Source organism: Hakea prostrata, chromosome 9 (genome assembly GCF_041222555.1).
Source record: "Hakea prostrata isolate BN-2017 chromosome 9, UWA_Hpros_2, whole genome shotgun sequence".
Taxonomy (NCBI): Eukaryota; Viridiplantae; Streptophyta; class Magnoliopsida; order Proteales; family Proteaceae; genus Hakea; species Hakea prostrata.
Genome location: NC_142608.1, coordinates 60,775,214 through 60,797,316, shown reverse-complemented (window position 1 = coordinate 60,797,316; position 22,103 = coordinate 60,775,214). Strand labels below are relative to the sequence as shown.

Genomic DNA, 22,103 nt, shown 5'->3' with positions numbered 1-22,103 from the left:
TGGTCCATTCATATTCAGTCAAGATGAAGTTATACTCCTTTTCATGAATTCTACTTTATATGATAAACTTATAAATGTCTCAGAAAATAGCATGGATCAGTAACAATATTTATTTAAACAATTACTTCTTCAAGAGTTCAATTCTACAATGAGATTATAAATATTTTCTTTACAATTCATAGAAAAGACAAAATCATTGAACTTCCTTGGGCTCAATCATCCTCTATTTTTATTTTTTTTTAAATCAAGTGGAGACCAGTCATCATGACTAGAATGCATAGCTGCTTTAGAGATGAGATGGCGGGGAGGGAGGGGGCAGAAATATAGAGGAAACAGAAGACAGACCTCCTATAACTTTAGGCGTCTAACACAAAGTTGCCTCCCAATGCACTAAACGAAGAAATTTAACTTGTTGACTAAATTTCTATTTAGATAATTAATTCTATCATGTGATGCGAAAGGAAAAGAGTATTAAAATTCATTGCTATATGGCGTAAAAATTCTTCCACCTCTTGCACCCTTGAACTTGAGAAAGTGGTAAAGAAACATATGCATTCTCTGAATAAAATAAAATGACAACAACTGTTAAAATTTGACCTGATGGTGAGAAAAACATATTTGATGACATCAATGAAGACAAAACCCATCCAACTCTTCATAACTTTTTTTTTTAATCAATCAACCAAAGAGTTAAGGATATGTGGGTAGTTTGTAAGTCCAAACTAGAGAATTTGCTCCTAACATAGACATATTAAGGAGTACATATGCTGAGTGTCAAGGGTAACATGTATATTCATACCCTATTTACAAGCATAACAAATTGGGGGATGGATTGGTATGGCCATGGCTTAGTAGGGTAAGGTTAACATAGACAACAGAGGACTGAAGTTTGTGATTCTGCACATATCCTGGATATCAAGATTCAAGTAGCAAGTCATGGCTAAAAGCTCAAAAAGTCCTTCCAAGGTTGCCTGTAGATGAGAATATGCCGCACTCCTTCCACTTCGCGCTAGGAAACTTGCACCGTTACTACAAAGCAAAAAGACCAACCTGCACACTTCAGAGATTCATTAACGGTCCCTGCAATCCATAAGCTAGGTACATTAGTGGGAGGCCAAGTTCACTGAGATATAGGTTGGTTGATAGACTGATGTGCAGGGTATGGGAAAGCATAAGTATTATCATATAAGTGAAGAAGAGCATCCAACTATTAGTTTCCTGTAAGATGGTCTAAGATGGTCTGAGAGCTGATCTCCTGATTTCCAAACAACAACCTATTTTGAGCATCCCAGATATAGTAACAGGTACTAATGAGTATTGAGAAAAACCTTTTTTTTTTCTCTCCAAGACTAAGAGGAGGAAGGGAGAAAACATGTAAACAAAATTGCTTAAGAAGTAGTGGAAATCTAAGATTAAGCCCAAGGGACAAGACCTCCAAATATAGAGGACCTACAACCGGAAAATAACCTATGCCATTCAGTTCCATATTCACTCAAACACCATTTGTCACAAACAGAGAATTCATTTCAATACAATACCTACTTTTGAAATTTAACCTGGAAGAATTCAGAATTGAACAATGTAAATGAGTTGCACTAACCTCTCCAGTCCATTCAATAGATACCACATACTGGCTGTATTGAGCAACAACCTCTGTAGCAACAACAGAAATGGAAAAAACAAACAAGGATCCACAATTTTCAACAAAGAAGCACATGAACTGCAGGAATATTGCTAAAAAATCGAACACAGATATCATCTATTTCTTCAATTATATCCACTCTTATGTTATATGACATGCATGCTTGGTTGATGTTCAAGGAGTGGAAAACATATGCCATCAAACTAAATTCATATCGAGACGTGATTAGAGGTCTTATTACTACCCATGTGATGGGGAAGATTTTTAATGAACGCTGTAGTCAACCTAATGAAGGAGTAAACACCTAGACCTTTCATCCTGTTGATATAGTTTCTTATGTACTATCAAGGAGGAGCCATTATAAGCCATTTCAGTAAGGACATTAAAAAAGCATCAATGTTCCCTTCTTTATGGTTTATCTCAACACGAACTTCCAAAATTTCAGCATCAGCAAGCCAAGGCTCTTCAAGATATCATTTATGACTTGACATAATTCATTGTTAATTCCCTCATTAAAAAGAGTTTCATCAGAGCAAGAACGCTAATAATAGTGTTTCAAATGAAACCTAAACTTACCATTTCCTTGTACAGTCCTAATGTTTTCCACACATTCATAATTCTAGAATGCCCATAAATATGTTGTAGGCCACTTCAAAAACTCAATCTGCTTCATCCATCAATCCCTTCATACAGAAACTCCTTATGAGAGCTATCATGCTTGTAAATTCAGCATTGCTGCAATCACCAATTAATGTATCACATGTAACATCACCTGGAACAGACCTATCATAAAACAACCAGCATAACAGGTACCCTGCTCCCCTTGTCCGAGCTTGCTTACACAGCCCATTTATTTATAAGCACACAGGAGGTGACAATATCAGGAAGTGACCATTAGGATTCAGTTACCTCTAGTGTGTTTTAACCAATGCATGAGGCTCCAGCCATTGCAAGGTCCGGGGAAGTTCGTAATGTACACAGCCTTCCGTTGCTTTTCCAGAGTCTCTGTTTTTCTACAACTTAAAACCTTTAATGGTCATAAGCAGACAATAAAGCAACCTTACCATTGCTCCAAGGCCCACCCTCCAAGGATACAGTTCAGTATATACAACAAATGGTTCCACATGGATATATAGTCAAATGCAGTCTATGTACTTGTAGAAATTTAAAGTCCACGTTCTATTGGGTCTCCAAAAGTCATTTTAGATGGTTGGCCTTCTTGGGTCTGTTTGTTCTTTGATTTTGTATGAAAAGTTGTGTCTTGATTTCTTCATAGTTCAAACAAAAGTTGGTGCATATTTCTCAGTTTCTGTGTGGTATATTGTGCAACTACCATTTCTAGCCCAGAAATGTATAATCCTACATGCAATTTGATCTCTAACAGATCCTATCTAATATATAATGAGGTTTCATTTAGCATTACTTTTGTTCTTTACGTTGTTACGTTGTGTCTTCAGCTTTTGGAGGAAAGAATGTTGCAAAGAAAACAGTAGCAGCAAAAGCAAAAGATACGAACAAAAACTAGAACTAGAAAACAAGAAAACAAGCCTCCAGAGCAAATGAGATAGAAAAGTGAGGAAGATGGACCAATTTTAATGCCTGAGAGTAAGTAAACCTATTATCTCACCACAGCATATGTCAATATATGACTACCACTTCTACATTGTGAAATAAAAACTACACCATTCCTTGCTGTTGCAGGGTAAAAGTTTTCATACCATTCATCAGCTTGGGGGTTCACATAAAAGGTAGACATGCTGTTCTTATTTTGCTAGTTATATTGTGCCATTGCTCTTCTTTCTATTTGGATGTTTTCTATTCTTTGACAGAGATGCAATGGACAAACTAGCTTATGTGCGTTCAGCCTTGATGATGCATCAACTTTTATGGATGTTGTATGATCAAAGAAGCTACATATAATGGGATTCACAACTTTGATAGGAAATCCTATCCTTGAAACAAACCTGGCCTATCAACCAAAAAAGAAAAGAAGAAACAAGCATGTTCTAACAAGTGAAGCCTTGTGTTCATCCTATAGAATAAGTGTATCCTTCATTTAGAGCAAGACAAATGCATTATTTAGCTACCATCATGAGGCTGAGGCAGCATTGGAGAGAGGCATCTATGTATTGTATATTTTAGACCCACATTATCAAGACAAGTTAATCGGATTCAATGTTATCCAACTGAAATGAATTTTAAATACTTGAAATGCTGTCAGTTTCTAGGAATCACATTCTGAAATTGCAGAAGCTTCTTGCAAACCAACAGGTGCACTACTTAAATCAAGTTTTTACATGAACTAGGCTAGAGTAGCAACTTAAAACAAGTCTTTCCAGAAAACTAATCTGACAAAGTTCTACTCGGGGATACCCCAGATTCTCTCAGATGCTTATTTCTAATGACTGAATTCCTGAGATAACCAACAGATGCATCAACCTCAAGCTTATGGCGTCCTTTCTCATCAAGTGAATGTCAATGAGGCCATGCTGCTCAATTTCTCTTGCACTTTTTCTAAACACGAGCAACCCTTCAAACGGAGTGTTTTGAGAGAAGCCAACTGACAAATTTCCTTTGGGAGATCTTCCAGACTAAAGCAGTCAGTTAAATCGAGTGTTGTCAAGGAGATCATTCCACCCAATTTCTCTGGCAACTTCTGGAGAAATGACAGTCCATTTAAGAGGAGCATTTCCATAGAAGTCATCTGACAAATTTCATCTGGGAGGTACTCTATACACGAGCACCAACTTAAATCAAGTTTTTTGAGAGAGGTCAACTGAGATAACTCCCTCGGGAGATGCTTCAAACTCTCGCAGCTACTCATATCTAATGTGATTAAGTTCTTGAGCTTACCAAAGGATGGGTGAACCTCAACCAACATTTGACAGTCACTCAGAATCAATACCTCCAGTTTCTGGTTTTCTGACAAGTCAGGAGTTCTATGTAATCGTTGGCAAGAGGTGAGATTTAGAACTTTAAGATCTCCTGCTTTCTGCAAAATAAGATAAATAGTAACTTATCTAATTAGATTTAAGGACCAAAAGAAATTTTTAAAAAAAAATTCAGGACTTTTGCTATGAATAAATAAAACAAAAGAGCAGCAAAACCTTGATATCATTCCAACCCATCCATTCTTCTGTGATCTCACTATCTGATAGATCAAGGACAACTAGTTTCCAAGGACAAAAATTGTTTAGTACATATTGGGCAGGGCATCCCCTCCAAGAAAGCCATCTCAGTTCTGAAAAAGAATTATTGGAGTTTTCAAAAGATTTTGCATTATCAACTCGGAGTAACCTTAATCCAGTCAGTGGAGCAAATCCTTCACTCATCAAACATTGGATCCTTGACCTGCGGTCAGCATTCAGTCGGTTGAAGTCAATATTGAGTCCTTCACAATAACTTGTTCCCTACAAAACAGAGGAATTCAATATATACCAAATCGATTTGTTCTAATAACCCAAGAAAAAGCCATCAAAAGCCTAATTCAAAAATAAAACATGTGCATCCAATCCTACCGTCTTGGTTTGGAGTACAAAAAAAACATCCTCTTGAGACCATATTCGACTGCGCTTCCCTAGCTTCTTTTGGCTCTCTAGAACAATATTTCTTCCAAGATCCCGAACCATATCATGCATCACTAACTTACCATCTTCACCAATGTCTATCAAAGACTTTAAACGGAGGATCTCGAGTCCTACTTGAGGATAAAAGTTACACCCTTCCCATATGTAACAGGCAATGTCTTTATCCATTCCGATGAGAAAACAAGCAGTATCGAGGAACATTTGTTGCTCCTCATGCTCTAATCCATCGTAACTTATTCTTAGTCTTTTCACAACTTTATTAATGGGAATATTTTCCAACTTTTTTAACATGCCTTCCCATGTGCTTGGTGAAAATTTCATTGAGGCTAGAGATGAACCTATAATTTGAAGAGCCAACGGATGTCCACCAATAGTTCTTACCACAGCTTTTGAGACATCCATATAATCATTAAGGGGTTGGTCCATTCCAAACGCATGTAGGCTAAAAAGTTTAAGAGAGTCAAGAAAGTTCAATTCCTCAGGCTTGTAAATCCTATCAGGTTTTTGATCACCTAGAATTTTCCTATCTCTGCTTGTGATGATAATTCTGCTTCCCTCATGAAACCATTCACCATCCCCAACCAATGACTTTATCTGGATATCTTGATCCACATCATCCAAAACAATAAGAACCTTTTTTGTGCGGCATCTTTCCCGTATCTCCTCAACTCCAGCATTCGCATCAATATTCTTTTGTTTCAGGATATCATAGATAAGCTGATTTTGCAAATGAGAAATCCCATATTTTTCTGTGTTTTCTCGAATATTTTCGATAAAGCTACACTCGTTGAACTCACTACGGATTTTATCATAGACAACTCTTGCAATTGTTGTCTTCCCAATGCCCCCGAGGCCATGGATGCCCACCATTATTCGTTCCACAGATTTTCTATCCAATAACACCAACATCTTGTCTATATGTGATTGGATTCCAACTAGCTTGTTGGAAACAGTAAAGTTTCTCTCCTTCAATGTCCTCGAAACTGTGTGAACAACTTCTTTCACTAACTTCCCTTGATACCTGCATAATTCAAACAAAAGAAAAGGGTAAACACTTGGGTGATGAATATTTTGCATGAGAAAAAGAAAAATAAATTCAACATGGAAGAAACCATAAGCGTATTATGTTTGCTAAAGAAGATTAGCAAGTCGTACAATACTGTTGAGTCTATTTTTGTATTGACTCTTCAAAATCCTTCAAAAGTAAGCAAATAGAGTAATGACAAGCAAGATCTCATTAGAAGGGGACAAAGTTGCAAGGAAGAAGAAGAAGGAGAGAAGGCGACACCCACAAACAAAGCTTCAACTTCACATCATTTTTTCTGTTCAACCTGTAATCGGCTGATTGCAAGCATTAAATGAAAAAAGAGACATACTTCAATATACTAGGGCTCCTAACAATTTAAAACAAACAAACACTAAAGATAACTTGGGGGAAAAAAACAAGCTTAATTTTCCATTAAAACCCAGAAAGTATTATTGGTGAAGCCAATTTCGCCAAGTTAGGATGCTTTGGCACTTCTGGGATCTAAAACCATCCAAATCAACAAAAAGGACATTCATCGCCACTGAGTAGGTGTGGGCCTTGTTCACATTTTCTAGAGCACTCAAATGATAGGTTGCGGACCTATAATAGTTAAGAACTGTTTGGGGGCACTTTTGGGGTCATTGTTAAAAATTATTCAAAGATTATGTTAGAACTCAAAGAAGATCACCCCCTTATTCGAGTTCTTGGACTAGCATAGGAAATGTCCTTAATTCCCTCAAGTGGCTTCTCTTCTAGCTTTAAGCCAATTTTCATTTATGAGAAAGGAAAGAAAAAAAAGTGAACTGGTGATAGCAAGTAAACATTTAGCTAAAGTTTTAAGCTTAGGAAGCATGGAAAGAAATGTCGCTCTCGACACCCATCTTGCCCCCCTCATAAATGAGAGATCGCACCCGCATTGGCGAGTTTTTTTATGGGCCAACTCAATAAAACTCAAGGCCCATCTCAGGGGGTTTTAATGCCTAGGTTAGGCTCAAACTTGGTAGTTAGACTAATTTAGGCATTTTGAACACATTGATGGCCTTAGATTTTTTAGAAAACAAATCTAAGTATGAGTTCTAGTTCAACCTTAATTTTGAAATCAAAATGCTGCAAGAATAAACATGCAAAATTATAAAACATTAAATATAGAACCTAAGACATACAAATGAAAACAAGTGTATCAAATACATCAAATAATTTAAATAGCAACAGAATTTCCATCCATTTGAATACAATACAACATCACATTCTTGACTCTCAAGTATACAATTATATAATCATTGTAAGTTTAATATAAATTATATGTTCATAACAGAAGTGTTGGGTATGGCTCATGCTTCATATTTTGTTGCCAACAGCCTTCCCCCTAATGCACATGGGAGTCTCACTCTATCAGGGGTTTTTTTTTTTTTTTTTTTTTTTTGGGGGGGGGGGGCTCGGCGGGGGGTTGCAGGGGGCAGCGCCCCTCCAGCTTGTAGAGGCCTTACATCATTTTGGATTTCCTCTACAATTTTGGCTTCGGCCCATGAATAGTTGTTGTGGCCTTGGTCGAAGAACTCCTTCAAATGGCCTCGTTTGATCTTCCTTTCTAGACGTAGATGTGCTAAACCTTGTTGCAAGTGAATCCGCAAAAAATCTGGCAAAAAAAGGGCTTTGGAGTGGTTTTGGTGAGTTCTAAGGTGAGAGACAGCGACAGAGACTCAACTTGTCTCGCTCAAGAGGGTGGATTATAAGTATTGGGTGGACCAAGATCTTGGTCAAATGGTGACCTCAAACTGAGATCTTAAACTCGACCAAGATCTTGATTGAGTTGGGGTAATTCAAGAGTCTTGCCAGAGATCTTGTCTAAAAATCTGAAACGACCGAGATCTCATAAGATCTCATTCCATTTTAGGAAGAATAAATAAAATTTCATCATGAAATAGAAGAATAAATAAAAGACTAGGATTTTCAGCAAATATGCTAGCAAAGGGGTGTCAATGGGCCAAGTTGGGTTGGGTTTGCCCATCCTTAACCCTACTCTAGCCACCTAAATCTAAACCTAGACCATACCTAGTCCTACTGAGCCTAAGAATCCCCAATCCAAACCATAACCCGTTAGGGTTTTTCTAAGCCACACCCCGCAATGTACTCTGGTAGGGTTGGCTTGGCCCTAGTTGACCCTACCCTAGCCTAGATGTTCATTTCCTTATTTAGTAGCAATAAGCAGCTTTAGCAACCCAATATGAAATCAAGAAGCATCATATTATATAAGCCTAACATGGTATATATCTTCATATAACAAGAACCTCACATGATATATATCCTCATCCAAGAGAAGAGTCATGAGATATACTCAGATAAATCCATGCATTTTCTCTTGGAAAAAAAAATATTTATTGTGATACCCCACTTTAGATCTTTAGGCTTAGTGGGTTACTCGGTTATTTAAACTCAATTTTCATATAAGTTTTTGTTTAGTCCAATCAACATAGGGTAGGTAGGTTCAGCCGGCTTGGCCCGAGGGCTGAACCTGAACCATACCACAATCCTCTTAATTTGTGACCTAAACCCTCTCTTCGGGTTGAAAATTTATGCCAGGCTTAGGGTGGGTTTGGGCAGGTTTAGCCAACGGAGTTTATTGACACCCTTAATCTGATGGTTAAGATGAGGGAGGTACTGGGAGTTTCTCAAAGCTGCTACCTTTAACCCATCCAAAATTGAATCCTGATATAGAGAAAATATGACCGAACTTGGTTTATTCTTGGTCCGACCCTCGACTCCGGTCGGGACGAAGGGAATCGACTCACTTCCGAGCGAGCCGGGTCCAAGAGGTAGCTTACTGAGGAAGAAAACTAACTCAGCCACACGCACGCCCTAATCCGATACTATCGGAGTAGGTTGATTAACCTAATGACGGCTAGCAGTTTCGGCGGTTGTCACTCATCGCTATCATACGGATAACCACCAAATAACAATTAGGTTATCCTAGGAGTCATCTACTAGTCCAAACTAGTAGAAGTCTATCACCCAACGGATCTATCTGTTAAGATCCAACGACTACCCGAAGAAGGCTCGAATACATCCAACGAAGGAGATTCAAAGGTACACTCTATATAAAACATCACCTACCCACAAGGTAGAAAAAAGGACGAAAACACTCAAATGCTTACTATCTGAATCGTATTCTTGTTATTCATTCCTTAGCTCTGTGCTCTACAGAGCCGTTTGTGATTAAGTTCATCAACTGACTTAGCCTTCGGAGGTGGACTCCCGATCCGAGCGATCGGGCCACATCTGACGCTTTATTTTGTAGGTCACTCTCAAGAGATCTAAGGGCTAAGCAAATTTTGGACGCATCATTTGGCGCCGTTTGTGGGAAACGTTTCTGAAAGCTATGGTGACTAGATCATCGGCAGCAGTAGCAGTTGCTGCACTACGAGATGCTGGCATCCAGATTCCCAGAGTAAACAATCCAGATATTCCAGAGGGAGGTCGACCCCTTGAAGTTGATGGGGGTCAGGGAGGTAATAATCCTCCAGATTCACTCCAGTATCAACTGGATCAAATGAAACTCCAGATGTTGGAGATAAGTCAGGCACTCCATGTGCTAACCAGACAAGTGGTGATACCGCAAGCACCCGATCATTGTGATGCGGGAAGGCGCGCGTCACAATAGGATCAAAGATTGATCGATGAGCAGAATGTCGGCCAAAATTTCCGGGAAGGCGACCGGTTACGCGCAAGAGAGCCTAGGAGAATTGAAGATCTCCCTAGGCGAGACGATCGGTACGACGGACCGCAAGGAAGTACGACCGATTCAAATACAAGGTTGGGTGCAGGAGTACGAACTCACTCACCAACTATCAGACGTGTTGCTCGAGAGCATGATTGTGATGCTCGAGATAATGATCATGTTGCTCGAGGGAGTGATCGTGTTGTCGGGGATCGGTCAGTACATATTGGACAAGAATTGGCCAATATCAATCAAAAACTCGGACAACTGGCGAAAGGGAGGATAATTGATGATATCTATTCGGTTATCCGAAAGACTCCGTTTGCCGGGCCCATTGCCGGATACCAATTTCCTCACAATTTCCGTCTGCCAACTTTTTCCACGTTCGACGGTTCGGGAGATCCCACGGCCCACATCAATTATTATCAGCAGACTATGGCAGTTGTAGGTAATTCTGATAAAATCCTTTGCAGGGTCTTTAGTTCGTCCTTTACAGGGGCCGCACAGAAATGGTTCTCAAATCTCCCGTTGGGAAGGATCGTGGACTTCGACAAATTGGCGCGCAAATTTATAGGACGATTCCAAAGTGGAATCCAAATCAAAAAGACCAAGGAGACCTTGTTTACTATCAGACAAGGGAAGAATGAATCGATTCGGGAATACTTGAAAAGATTCAACAGAATTACAATGGAGATAGAGAATCTAGATAAGCAAGTAGCTAAAACTGCTTTGTTCACTGGACTCACAAACCGACGGCTCCTGGAGTTATTACTTCAAGACATGCCTACCACTTATGCTGAATTGGTGCAGAGATGCTAGAAGTAGGCTGAAGTCACGAAGATCTTCGACGCACGCCAGGGAGACAATAAAGTCCCTGCAAAAGAGCAGAAGGCTCCTGAGAAAAGCAGAAGCCGAAGCAGAATGTTCGTGATCGGGTCGGAAAGCCTCATCAGGCGTGGCGGCAAAGATCTCCTGACAAAAGCAAGTATACTCCATTGAATACTCCTCGAGCTGATATTTTAAATATTATCAAGAGGCGGAATATCCTGAAGTGGCCTCCAAAGCTTCCCGCAAAGCCTGGGGAGCAGGATCGAGAAAGGTATTGTCATTTCCACAAGGATTACGGTCATTATACCAATGATTACAGACATTTGAAGGCAGATATCGGGAGATTGATATCCCAAGGACACTTGTCCAATTTCGTCAGCAGAAGACGAGAGGAACCATGAGACGCAGGTGCAAAAAGGGACCGTTCGGTTAGCCCAGACCAACCAACGGAGGCTCCTAAGTCAAAGAAAGGTAAGGAGGTGATCGATACTACTCGATCACCAATCCTACCAATTTTTAGAGGTCCCGAACCCCGAGTCACTCCGGAAGCTGAAAGCAAAATCCAAGTTCGTTGGGACTGGAGAAAAGCAAAAGCGTAAGAGGCCGAATGGTGAGGGTTCGATCACCTTCGGTGAAGAAGATGAAAGAGGCGTATGTTTACCTCATGATGATGCCATAGTCATCAAGGTAGAGATTGCGCGCCGTGAAGTACATAGGGTGTTAGTTGACATCGGGTTTGCCACAGACCTTTTATCTTATGCAGCTTATCAGAAGCTTAAGGTGGATGAAGACTTGATGGAGCCATCATCCACACATTTATATGGCTTTGCAGGATCATCTGCAATAGCGGAAGGATCGGTCCAAATGGACCTGTCAATTGGAAGCTTCCCCAAAGAGGCTACCGTTTGGATAAATTTCTTGGTAGTTCGAGATCTCCCGGCTTACAACGTCATCCTCGAGAGACCATCCTTGTCGAAGTTAGGTGCTATCGTTTCAACGAAGCACCTGAAAATAAAATTCCCGACTGAGATGGGAATCGATCAAGTTTCATCTGACCAAAGAATTTATCGGCAATGTTATGTTGCATATTTAAAAGATTAGGAGGGCCCAAGAAAGGTAATTGCATTACCAATTGAAGTACGAGATGATCGGGACGAGGCAGAAATGCAAAGGCCCGAGCCGGTAGAAAAATTGGAACAAATCCTGTTGTACTTTGATGATGAGAAGAGAATTACTTATATTGGGTCTGAGCAGCTGGAAGAGTTTAAGGAGGAGTTGAAGTCTTTTCTTCAACAAAATAGTGACGTGTTCGCGTGGTCTGCGGATGATATGCCTGGAATTGATCGGCAAGTTGCAGAGCACAAACTTTGGATAGATCCAAAGGTGAAACCAATTATTCAGAAGAGGAGAAATTTCTCCATGGAAAAATACGAAGCCGTTCGGGGTGAAGTTGAAAAATTGAAGAACTCTAGTTTCATTGAACCAATTGAATGCCCAATCTGGTTGGCCAACGTGGTAATGGTAAAAAAGGCACATGGGAAGTGGAGGATGTGTACAGATTACACAGATCTCAATAAGGCCTGCCCTAAAGATTGTTACCCGTTGCCCAGGATTGATTTGTTGATAGATGCAACAGCAGGATATGAAACATTGAGTTTCATGGATGCATACTCAAGATACAACCAGATCCTCATGAACAAGGAGGACAAAAAGTTTACGGCTTTCATGATTGATCGTGAGAGCTTCTATTATAAAGTCATGCCATTTGGCCTGAAGAATGTAGGGGCTACTTATCAGAGGGTCGTCAACAAAATCTTCAAAGAGTTGATCGGGAACAATGTGGAAGCCTATGTTGACGATATGTTGGTAAAGAGCACTGCGAGGACGAAACATATTGAAGATTTAACAGAGGTATTTTTAGTACTGCGAAAATATCAAATGAAGCTGAATCAGGAGAAGTGTGCCTTCGGAGTTTCGTCAGGAAAATTCTTGGGCTTCATGGTATCCCAAAGAGGTATTGAGGCTAACCCAGCCAAAATACAAGCTTTAATTGATATGGAAGCCCCCAAAACTGTTCGGGATGTGCAATGCTTAACGGGGAGAGTAGCCGCGTTGAATCGTTTCATTTCACAGTCGGGAGAAAAGTGCCTACCTTTTTTCAAAGCACTCAAAGATTTGAGGGGTAACAAGGAGGCAAAGTGGACTGAGGAATGTCAGAAAGCATTCGAAGACCTGAAGGAGACGCTGGGAAGACCACCGTTATTGTCTCGAACCGAGAAGGGAGAAATCTTACAACTATATTTAGCAACATCCCCTTCGGCAGTCAACGCGGTACTCGTTCGGGAAAAAGACAAGAAACAGTGACCAGTCTATTATGTCAGCCACGTACTAAATGATGCGGAGACACGGTATTCACAGATCGGGAAGCAGACTCTAGCTTTTATGATTGCAGCTAGAAAACTACGGCCGTACTTTCAGGCTCATCCAATCGAAGTATTTACTACTTTTCCCCTTTGTAAAGTTCTTTGTAAACCTGATTTGTCTGGAAGAATGGTGGCTTGGTCGGTTGAACTCAGTGAGTTCCAAGTAAGCTTTAAGCTGCGAACGACAATCAAAGCCCAAGCATTGGCCGATTTTGTAGTAAAGACTACTGCACCAATGGAGGAAATTTCCGAACCCACTATCCTGACCGTGTGGGAGGTGTATGTGGATGGTTCGAATAACAAGCAAGGAGCGGGGGCTGGAATTCTCCTGAAGAGCCCGGCAGGATTTATTATTTGATATGCATTGAGATTTACATTCGAAGCAAGTAACAATGAGGTAGAGTACGAAGCCCTAATAGCTGGACTTTGATTGTCAAAAGCATTGGCAATAGCAGATGTGATTATTTATAGTGACTCACAGCTTATTGTCAATCAAGTACAGGGGGAGTATGGTGTTAAGGAACCCCGATTGCAGAAATATCAAGAAATTGTGCAAGTATTGCAGAAAGAATTCAGGAATCTAAAAATATGTCAGATCCCAAGAAAAGAAAATACAGTGGCAGATGAGCTATCCAAATTAGCCAATGCCAAAGAAAAAAATTTAGACCCTTCGGTCTACATAGAAGAGATAACATTCCCAAGTTATCAAAAAAAAGAAATTTCCTATATTGAAGCGGAGCGTTATTGGATGCGATCCGATAGTAGAATATCTAAGAGATGATAAACTGCCAGAGGATCCGAAAGAAGCAAGATTAATCAAGGTGCGATCCGCACGATTCATCATGCAAAATGGGAGGCTATACAAAAGATCTTACTCCGGACCCCTTTTGAGATGTTTGGGTCCCGAAGGATCGGAAACAGCTCTGGCAAAGGTGCATGAAGGAATTTGTGGTGCTCACATGGCGGTCGGGCCCTGGCACACAAAATCTTGAGGCTCGGGTTATATTGGTCTAAGCTCCAAGCAGCTGCCATGGAATATGTTCGTCGGTGTAGCAATTGTCAAACCCATGCTACAATATCTAAACGCCCAGCTGAAACCATGACTTCTATTCTAGATCCCATCCCTTTTGCGATGTGGGGAATTGACATCATGGGAAAATTCACCAAGGCGTCAGGCGGAAGAGAAAATCTCATAGTAGCAGTCAATTACTTCACCAAATGGGTCGAGGCTAGTGCCTTGGCAACCATCACAGAAAGAAAGGTGGAGAAGTTCGTGCTCGAGTCAATCATATATCGGTTTGGGATGCCAAAAATAATCATGACAGATCATGGCACTCAATTCGACTGTCCACAATTTGAACAATTTTGCGGAACTTACTTGATCGAGCATCGTATGTCATCAGTGGCATACCCCCAAAGCAATGGTCAAGTAGAGGTTACAAACCGGACGTTACTGAAGGGAATAAAGAGAAGACTCAAAGCTGATAAAGCCTTGTGGGTCGAAGAATTGCAGAATGTACTGTGGGCCTACCGAACTACGGTTCGAACACCCACAGGGGAAACTCCTTTTAAGTTGGCTTATGGATCTGAAGCGTTGGCACCTGTCGAGGTAATGGCTGGAACACTACAGGAAAAAGAGTTCGAAGAAAAGGCGAACGAGCAAGGACTGCTAGATAGCCTTGATTTGTTGGATGAAGTTCGTGCAAAAGCAATAGCACGAACTCAACATTATCAACAAAGGGTAGCGTCACATTATAATTCCCGAGTGAGGAATCGTCGATACATAGCAGGAGACTTGGTATTGAGAAATACCTTAGCTTCAGATCCACGCCATCAAAGGAAATTGGACCCTTCATAGGAAGGACCATATATGGTTATTAAACCGGTCGGTTTGGGAGCTTACAAGCTAAAGAACATGACAACCCAGAAAGAGTTGGATCGTTCGTGGAATGCTAGGCATCTGAAGAATTTTTTTTTTTTGGATGAATAAATAATGATATTAAGAGAACAGCGAATTACAAGAAGAAACCAAACAAAAGGATTCAGGGAGAAGGGATGATTTGGGAGTTGAGGCCCCAGGAGACAACAATGAGCCTGTTCCTTGGGGAGTCAACAACCGGGGGATGGGGAATGCTGATGAGTCTAGCCGATACATCAAAATAAATTGCGCTCCAAATCGAATCAAGAGAGCGGGATTTAGAAGTCCAACGCCTTAGATTCCGCTCCCACCAGAGATGATGGATCATAGCACCATAGACAAGCTTACCAACCCGATCACAAATAGAGGAGCTTGAGAAATTACTCAAAATCCAAACCCAATCACGATCAAACCCAAATGAGCGGCGGGAACGAGGCCAGATGAAAGCAAGGGCTTTTCTCCAGAGAGAACTGGAGAAGGGGCAAGAGAAAAATAAATGCTCAATGTCCTCGGTACCGGTCCAGCAAAGGGTACAGTTTGGGTTCGCAGGGATATGGCGGGAGATAAGGAAGGCCTGGGTTGGGAGGGCGAGGTTTAGGGCTCTCCAAAGGGTTAGGGCATGCCGGGGAATGTGTCCAGGGAACCAGACAAGGGAAGGCCAAGGGGGGGAAGGGGAAGGGGAACGAACCAGGTTCCAAGCAGAAGCCGAGGTAAAGGATTTTGTAGTAGAGGGGAGCCAGACTAGAGTGTCATGAGCGGAGGGGGTAATTGAAGAAATATTATCCTTGAGAAGATTATCATTTTCATTCATGATGTAACAAATTTCAACTCAATCAATACAATTATCGTTTTCAACATACCTGTCTTTTGATTGGGGGGCATCATACAACACTCAAGATCAAATCCACCGACAAAGTCAAAAGGCATCGGTTTAAAACCCGAGTGAGTTCCTTCAGACTTATTGAATTTCTCCGGAAATTCTTAAGTAAAGGCATCGGTTTAAAACCCGAGTGAGTTCCTTCTTAGACTTATTGAATTTCTCCGAAAATTCTTAAGTAAAGGCATCGGTTTAAAACCCGAGTGAGTTCCTTCTACAAGGCATCGGTTTAAAACCCGAGTGAGTTCCTTCTCAAACTTATTGAATTTCTCCGAAAATTCTTAAGTAAAGACGTCGGTTTAAAACCCGAGTGAGTTCCTTCTCAGACTTATTGAATTTCTTCGGAAATTCTTAAGTAAAGGCATCGGTTTAAAACCCGAGTGAGTTCCTTCTACAAGGCATCGGTTTAAAACCCGAGTGAGTTCCTTCTCGGACTTATTGAATTTCTCCGGAAATTCTTAAGTAAAGACATCGGTTTAAAACCCGAGTGAGTTCCTTCTCAGACTTATTGAATTTCTCTGGAAATCTCTAAGTAAAGGCATTGTTTTGAAACAACTAAAACCTACTGCAACAAAGACTCAAGTGACTGACAAAGTTCAAAGATGAAGTTAATTCTTTATTTCTTTAAATGACTAGAAGGGGCCAACCTTTACATCAAACATACATATGAGATAACAAGTGTTGGGATACAATCTTCGTTCGGTCAAAAAAGAAAGTCATCATTAGTGATCATTAAGAAGTTAAACAAGATCGAAGCAGCTTTGTCAGAAGCAACACAGATTCAGGAAGAAGAAGAACAACAACAACAAAGTCGGGAAAACATATGTTATCATTTGTTTGTCTCCCTCAGGGATTGCGAAGCATTCTGCAAGTACAAAATCCTCTGCAATTCCATAATCTTTATCCAACTTGACCGGAGAAGTTTGATCTTTGATCAAACCTGCATTCAAGGCAAGCTCTTCATAGCTGAATCCTTTGAGAGGAGAATAGGGAGGAGAATCGTCAAGATGATGCATGATATCCGGATCTGGAGGTGGAAGGTCTGTTGCATCCTTCATCCAAGCAGGAAGAGGAAGTCTCAGCTTTGCAAACACTTCAGGATGACAATTTTTGCGGTGGGGAGTCGTGTTGAAATAAGGATTTCTCTTTAGTATCAATTCCCATACCTCGTTCTCACCGTCCGGTTTGCCTTGCAAGTTATAAGCGTTCAGCATGTCAACAAAAGGCTTACTGTGCAAATATTTGAAGATGCAAGCCCTGCGAACATCTGTTGAAAGGGACTCGGGCAAGGGGATAACAACTTGCCTTTGGGACGTTGACACAACTTCAGACCCTTTTGCCCCAGCTGAAAGCTTTCCTACTTCCCGCTCCAATCGACGGATCTTCTCCCTGGCATCATCCAAATCCGAACGAAGACGCTCGTTCTCGGAATACTTCTCTCGGGCAATCTCCCAAGCTTGGTTTCCAAGACGAGCAATCTCAGAATCCTTGGCTTTGGATTCTTCCCGAAGCCTGGAAACTTCATCACTCGGTCACTGAGTCTAAAGGCTACTTCCACTTGATTGTGGAAGTTACCAGTGGGACTCCTGCAACAACTTCGGAGTTAGTCAAGAGCAAAAGAAAAATCTTCAGAACGAAAGGTAATGAAGAAAAACTTACATCACCAATGATTTTGTAAAATCCACATCTGGGATCGTGGAGAGGGCTTTGCTCTTGGCAGGCATTTGAACAGCAGTGCACCATTTTAGTGCCTTATCAAAATCGCCTGTCACCAAGTTAGACCTTTTCAGCAACCCAGAAGGCTGGAACGCATCATCGTCCAACCGAGGGCGCTTCCTAGTGGCAAAATCCTCCGGCTCCAAGGAAGGAGTGGAGGAGGATGCCAAACAAGCACTAGAGTTGGAAATAGGAGCGGCGCCTGCAGGGACCACATCTTCCTGAGATGTCCGAAGGGTCTTCATCATGGAAGACCGAACGGTCTCTTCAGCAAGGATGTCAACAGCACAAGCAACGACGGAGAGAGCCACACGTCCTCCTTAGAAGACCGAACGGTCTCTTCAGGCAAAGGAAGACAGGATATTGCTTTGCAAATCTATCAGACAGAAGTAACTTGCAGATAGCGAGATAAGGATGAAGTACCCTGAAGGAGCTTAAATAGCCTCAAGGAGAGATGTGACAGTTGAAGGCCCAAGTTAATCAAGGGACAGGATGGAAAAGACGCTTCCAATTCCTGGATATGCAGGATCAACGGTCAGGGGATAACGGCGCTTCAAATTCGAAACTTGAACGTTGAACTAGGTTTCCACGTGGAACGATGTGCACCTGATACGAGGATACTGTCAAATATCAACTGTCGCACTAGTATTAAATAATAAAGTATTTCCAATTCCTTGGGAAAGGCAATTGGTATACGAATACAAGGAAACGTTTGGGTTTCGTCATAAATGAAGGAGCAGTTGGGAGATAAAAGTTCAGAGCACAAAAGGTTCAGAAGAATCAAATTGACCGAACATATCTCACTAATGTCCCAAACGATATATCCAGTTAAGGTACAAGTTAATCTACGTGATAACCTATATCATTTATATATTATTCTTAAATATCTCTTGGGAATAAATAATTCCTTGGATATAATATGAGGAAGTATTAAGGCAATCATTGGAAGAGTTCGAGAAAAAGAAGACAAATTTCTATTTCATTAAAATCGTAGAGGGCCAACCCTTACATAAAAAAAAGAATTCATAGAGATGGCTATTGTTCTTCCTCATTGTTGGGCAAAGGATCTTTCTCCGGAGCAGGCTTTAGAGGTTCTTCGGGAAGGGGCGGCGAATCAGCAAGATACTCCACGATGTTTGGGTCCGCTGGAATGGGATCTTCCTCTTCCAAAACCCAGTCAGGGAAAGGCAGCTTAAGCTTCCCAAAGATTTCCTTGTGACACACCTCCCGAAAGGGAGTTGTGTCTAAAGAAGGATTAAATTCAAGGATCTTTTCCCGGACATCATTTTGCCCCGCTCGGTAAGCTTGAAGGTTGAAGGAGCCCAACAAGTTATTAAAGGGAACGCTATTCAGATACTTTTGAATGCAGTCCCCCCGAAGATCTGGTCTAAGATGTTCGGGCTTGCTAGGAACTGCCATCTTCAACAGGAGTTCGTTCTCCAGGGCCTTAAACTCAAGGCTCTCACCAAATGCGATAGCCTCATTTTTATGTTTTTTGGCTTCACGTTCAGCAGCGATAGCGAGAATAGTTGATGAGTCAAGTTCTTTCCTCAAGGAAGTCATCTCCTCATTGTGCTTCTCCTTCAACTCTTCGGCTGCTTTCTTCAGCCGGTCCACTTCAGAATTGGCCTTCGCCAAATTCTCTTCACAGGTCTGCAGTAAGGAGCCATTACGACCAACTCGGCTCAATGCCTCCATGTGTTGATAGAAGCTCAACACAGCATTCCTGGAGGGCCAGGGAGATTATCAGAAAATTTCAGGAAAGATTACAAAGCAAGTAGCAAAAGCTTAAGAAAAATAATACCTTGTGGAATGACGAAGGAGGGGGGGGGGGCGGGGGGGGGGGGGGGGGGGGGGGGGGGGGGGGGGGGGGGGGGGGGGGGGGGGGGGGGGGGGGGGGGGGGGGGGGGGGGGGGGGGGGGGGGGGGGGGGGGGGGGAATCCATAGAGGAACAAAGATCTCCTTAGAATCTTTATTCTTCTTAGATTTCTTCGGGGTGGAAGCATCGGCTGAGAGTGCTTCCTTTTGGTTCGAATGGGAGAAGAGATGTCTATGTCACACCCCACCCGTCGGTCTTGGTTACCCGCCCGACAACCCGTGGGTGCGATCCGTCACAAGATCCAAGGTTTTAGTCTATCAACAATATTTAAGACAAATAAAGATAATCAAGAGCAAAGAATATTCAATAACTGAAATAAATGAATTACAGGAGTCCAAAATACTCCAATATCAAAGGAAAGAAATAAAGAATAAAGGATAAAACAAAAATGAGGGCAGCAAAATAATTCAAAAGTGTTTATATCAGTTTCTTTCCAGTTTGTTTTTCTAAGTCAATGAACTTAGACTCCAGTTTAATAAGGTAAGGGGTCCTCCAATTCTTCTCCAGTCTTTGTGCGAACTGTCTGACCACCTTTCTCCTCTAACCATCAACCGGTGCGATAAGCGCACTCCATGCACCCGCAGGAACTCCCGCACATGCTATTTCCATCTCCCATTGGCGGTGCCACATCTTCTTCATACGGGATGGTTCCTTCATAGGAAACCAGCCCATCTTCAGATATAAATCCCTTTTCTGTGCAGGCTATAAACATACAAAGAATAAAGGAATGAGTTCTAAAGAACTCAGTAAGAAACAATCATATATCTCATCCATCATCCAATAATGCCATGATACAACAGTAATATGAATGAATGCAAAAATATGAATGATGCTATGATTTCTAACTATGCAAGTCTCTAACAGTTGACATGCTTTAAGAATAAACACCAGCCCTCCTCTGGGTAAGTCTCATCACTCTGATCCGGCAAGGACTGGTTACCTCTGTAGGGATCCCAGGAAAAAGGGAAAGTCCACACCTGGCTCACAAACCATGGTTAGGGGTTAAGTCCACACTCTCTCACCTCGACCATTGGTAATGAGTACTAGCGCATGTCGGGGTTTCTAATCCAATGCAAGGTCATAATGGTTACATGTCTACATGAAGTCCAGATACATCCCCTATGGCACCAACCAACTCGGTTCAGTATCCTTCGCAACCTAGGAGTAAGAATCCTCACGGACTGGCTACCTCTGTTGGACTCCACTCCTTAACCCTATGGTCATCCACATATTATTGGGGCGGATGCTCTCATGATTCCTCACGACACCCGGTCCGGTCCTTGGACATCCATGAGCCCAACCCTAACATATGCAACCCTACCATTTATATGACTAACAATGGACCACCAAGTCACATCACTGTCATCACGGGTCACTCGGTTTCAATCCCCCTACCGAAAGGGTAGTAGCATGTGGGGTACCTAGCCATGCAATCTAGACTCATCCTAATAATGTCATCAATTAATCATGATAGTGCTGAAGGTATCAACAGGCATGTGTCCCATTCCACAGCCTTCTGATATCACCAGCCAAGATATTCCAAAAGGAACACCCCAACTATCATAACCATATACCAATTACCATAATCATATAACATTCACAATTCACCAGGTAATTATGAAATCAAGGCAAACAACAGTAGTATATTAGAATTAAATACAATTACAGCAGCATATAACAATAGAAATTAAGACTAACAACTATCAGATTAACATGTTCAAGTATATGTAGATAGATAAGATAGATCGTCCTTACTTGCATATAATTGAAATGTCCGCAAAATGGAATCCAATAACTATTAGTAGACTTTTCTTTTAAATAGTAAACACCTAAACACAGGGTTATTAGAATATATAAGTCACATGAATCAATTTGAATCAGAACCAAAATCCAATTGGTCACTGTTTACCAGCCGGTCGCTTAGGTTGAGCGACCGCCACTAGTGACCGCCCCAAAAACAGTGAGTTTCAATCCGAAACTCAGGCTTCTGATTACTCAATTTCAATCCGGATTTTGAGTAATCGTGACCTAAGTCTCGAATCAAACACTCCCTAAGCCAAAAGGGTGAGAGAAAATTAACCATTACCATCAATAGATTACCCATAACCCTCCCTTGATTGGATTAACCATCTCACGGAAAACGGGGTTCCGTTTACGGTTATTCCATCTCAAGTAGATTAAAAAAGAGAGTTAAAATATCCAAGGGGGTAATCACAAAGACGAGGGAAAAAGGGTAAAACTAATTTAACGGAAAAAGAGAGTAAAGAACGAAGGGTTAATTCAATACCTCACGCCAGAGAGTCAGAGAAGGAAAGAACTGATCTTCCAAGTCACTGTCAATACTCCAGAGACTCTTTCGGATCTTCCCCGCAGCCGTCTAACCTCCCAAATAAGCAACCACGAATAAAGTATTCGTTAATTAGACGGAGGTTGCCTTTTATAGAAGTCAGGGAGCAAAATAGGGCAAAATCCCCGAAAACAGACCGGGCGG

At 41.5% G+C, this 22,103-nt stretch overlaps 1 protein-coding gene across 1 annotated transcript in view; it reads right to left on the bottom strand.

The window, feature by feature from the left end:
* Positions 1-499: 499 nt before the first annotated feature.
* The window catches only part of LOC149005959 (disease resistance protein RPV1-like), a 35,619-nt gene continuing 14,015 nt past the window's right edge, over positions 500-22,103 (bottom strand). Inside the window, exons 2-4 of the mRNA XM_089169506.1 lie at positions 5,161-6,250; positions 4,750-5,052; positions 500-4,634 (exon numbers count right to left, since the gene is read on the bottom strand). Coding sequence (XP_089025632.1) covers positions 4,107-4,634; positions 4,750-5,052; positions 5,161-6,250 — 1,921 coding nt within the window. The 3' untranslated portion in view covers positions 500-4,106. The remainder of the gene's footprint in view (positions 4,635-4,749; positions 5,053-5,160; positions 6,251-22,103) is intronic.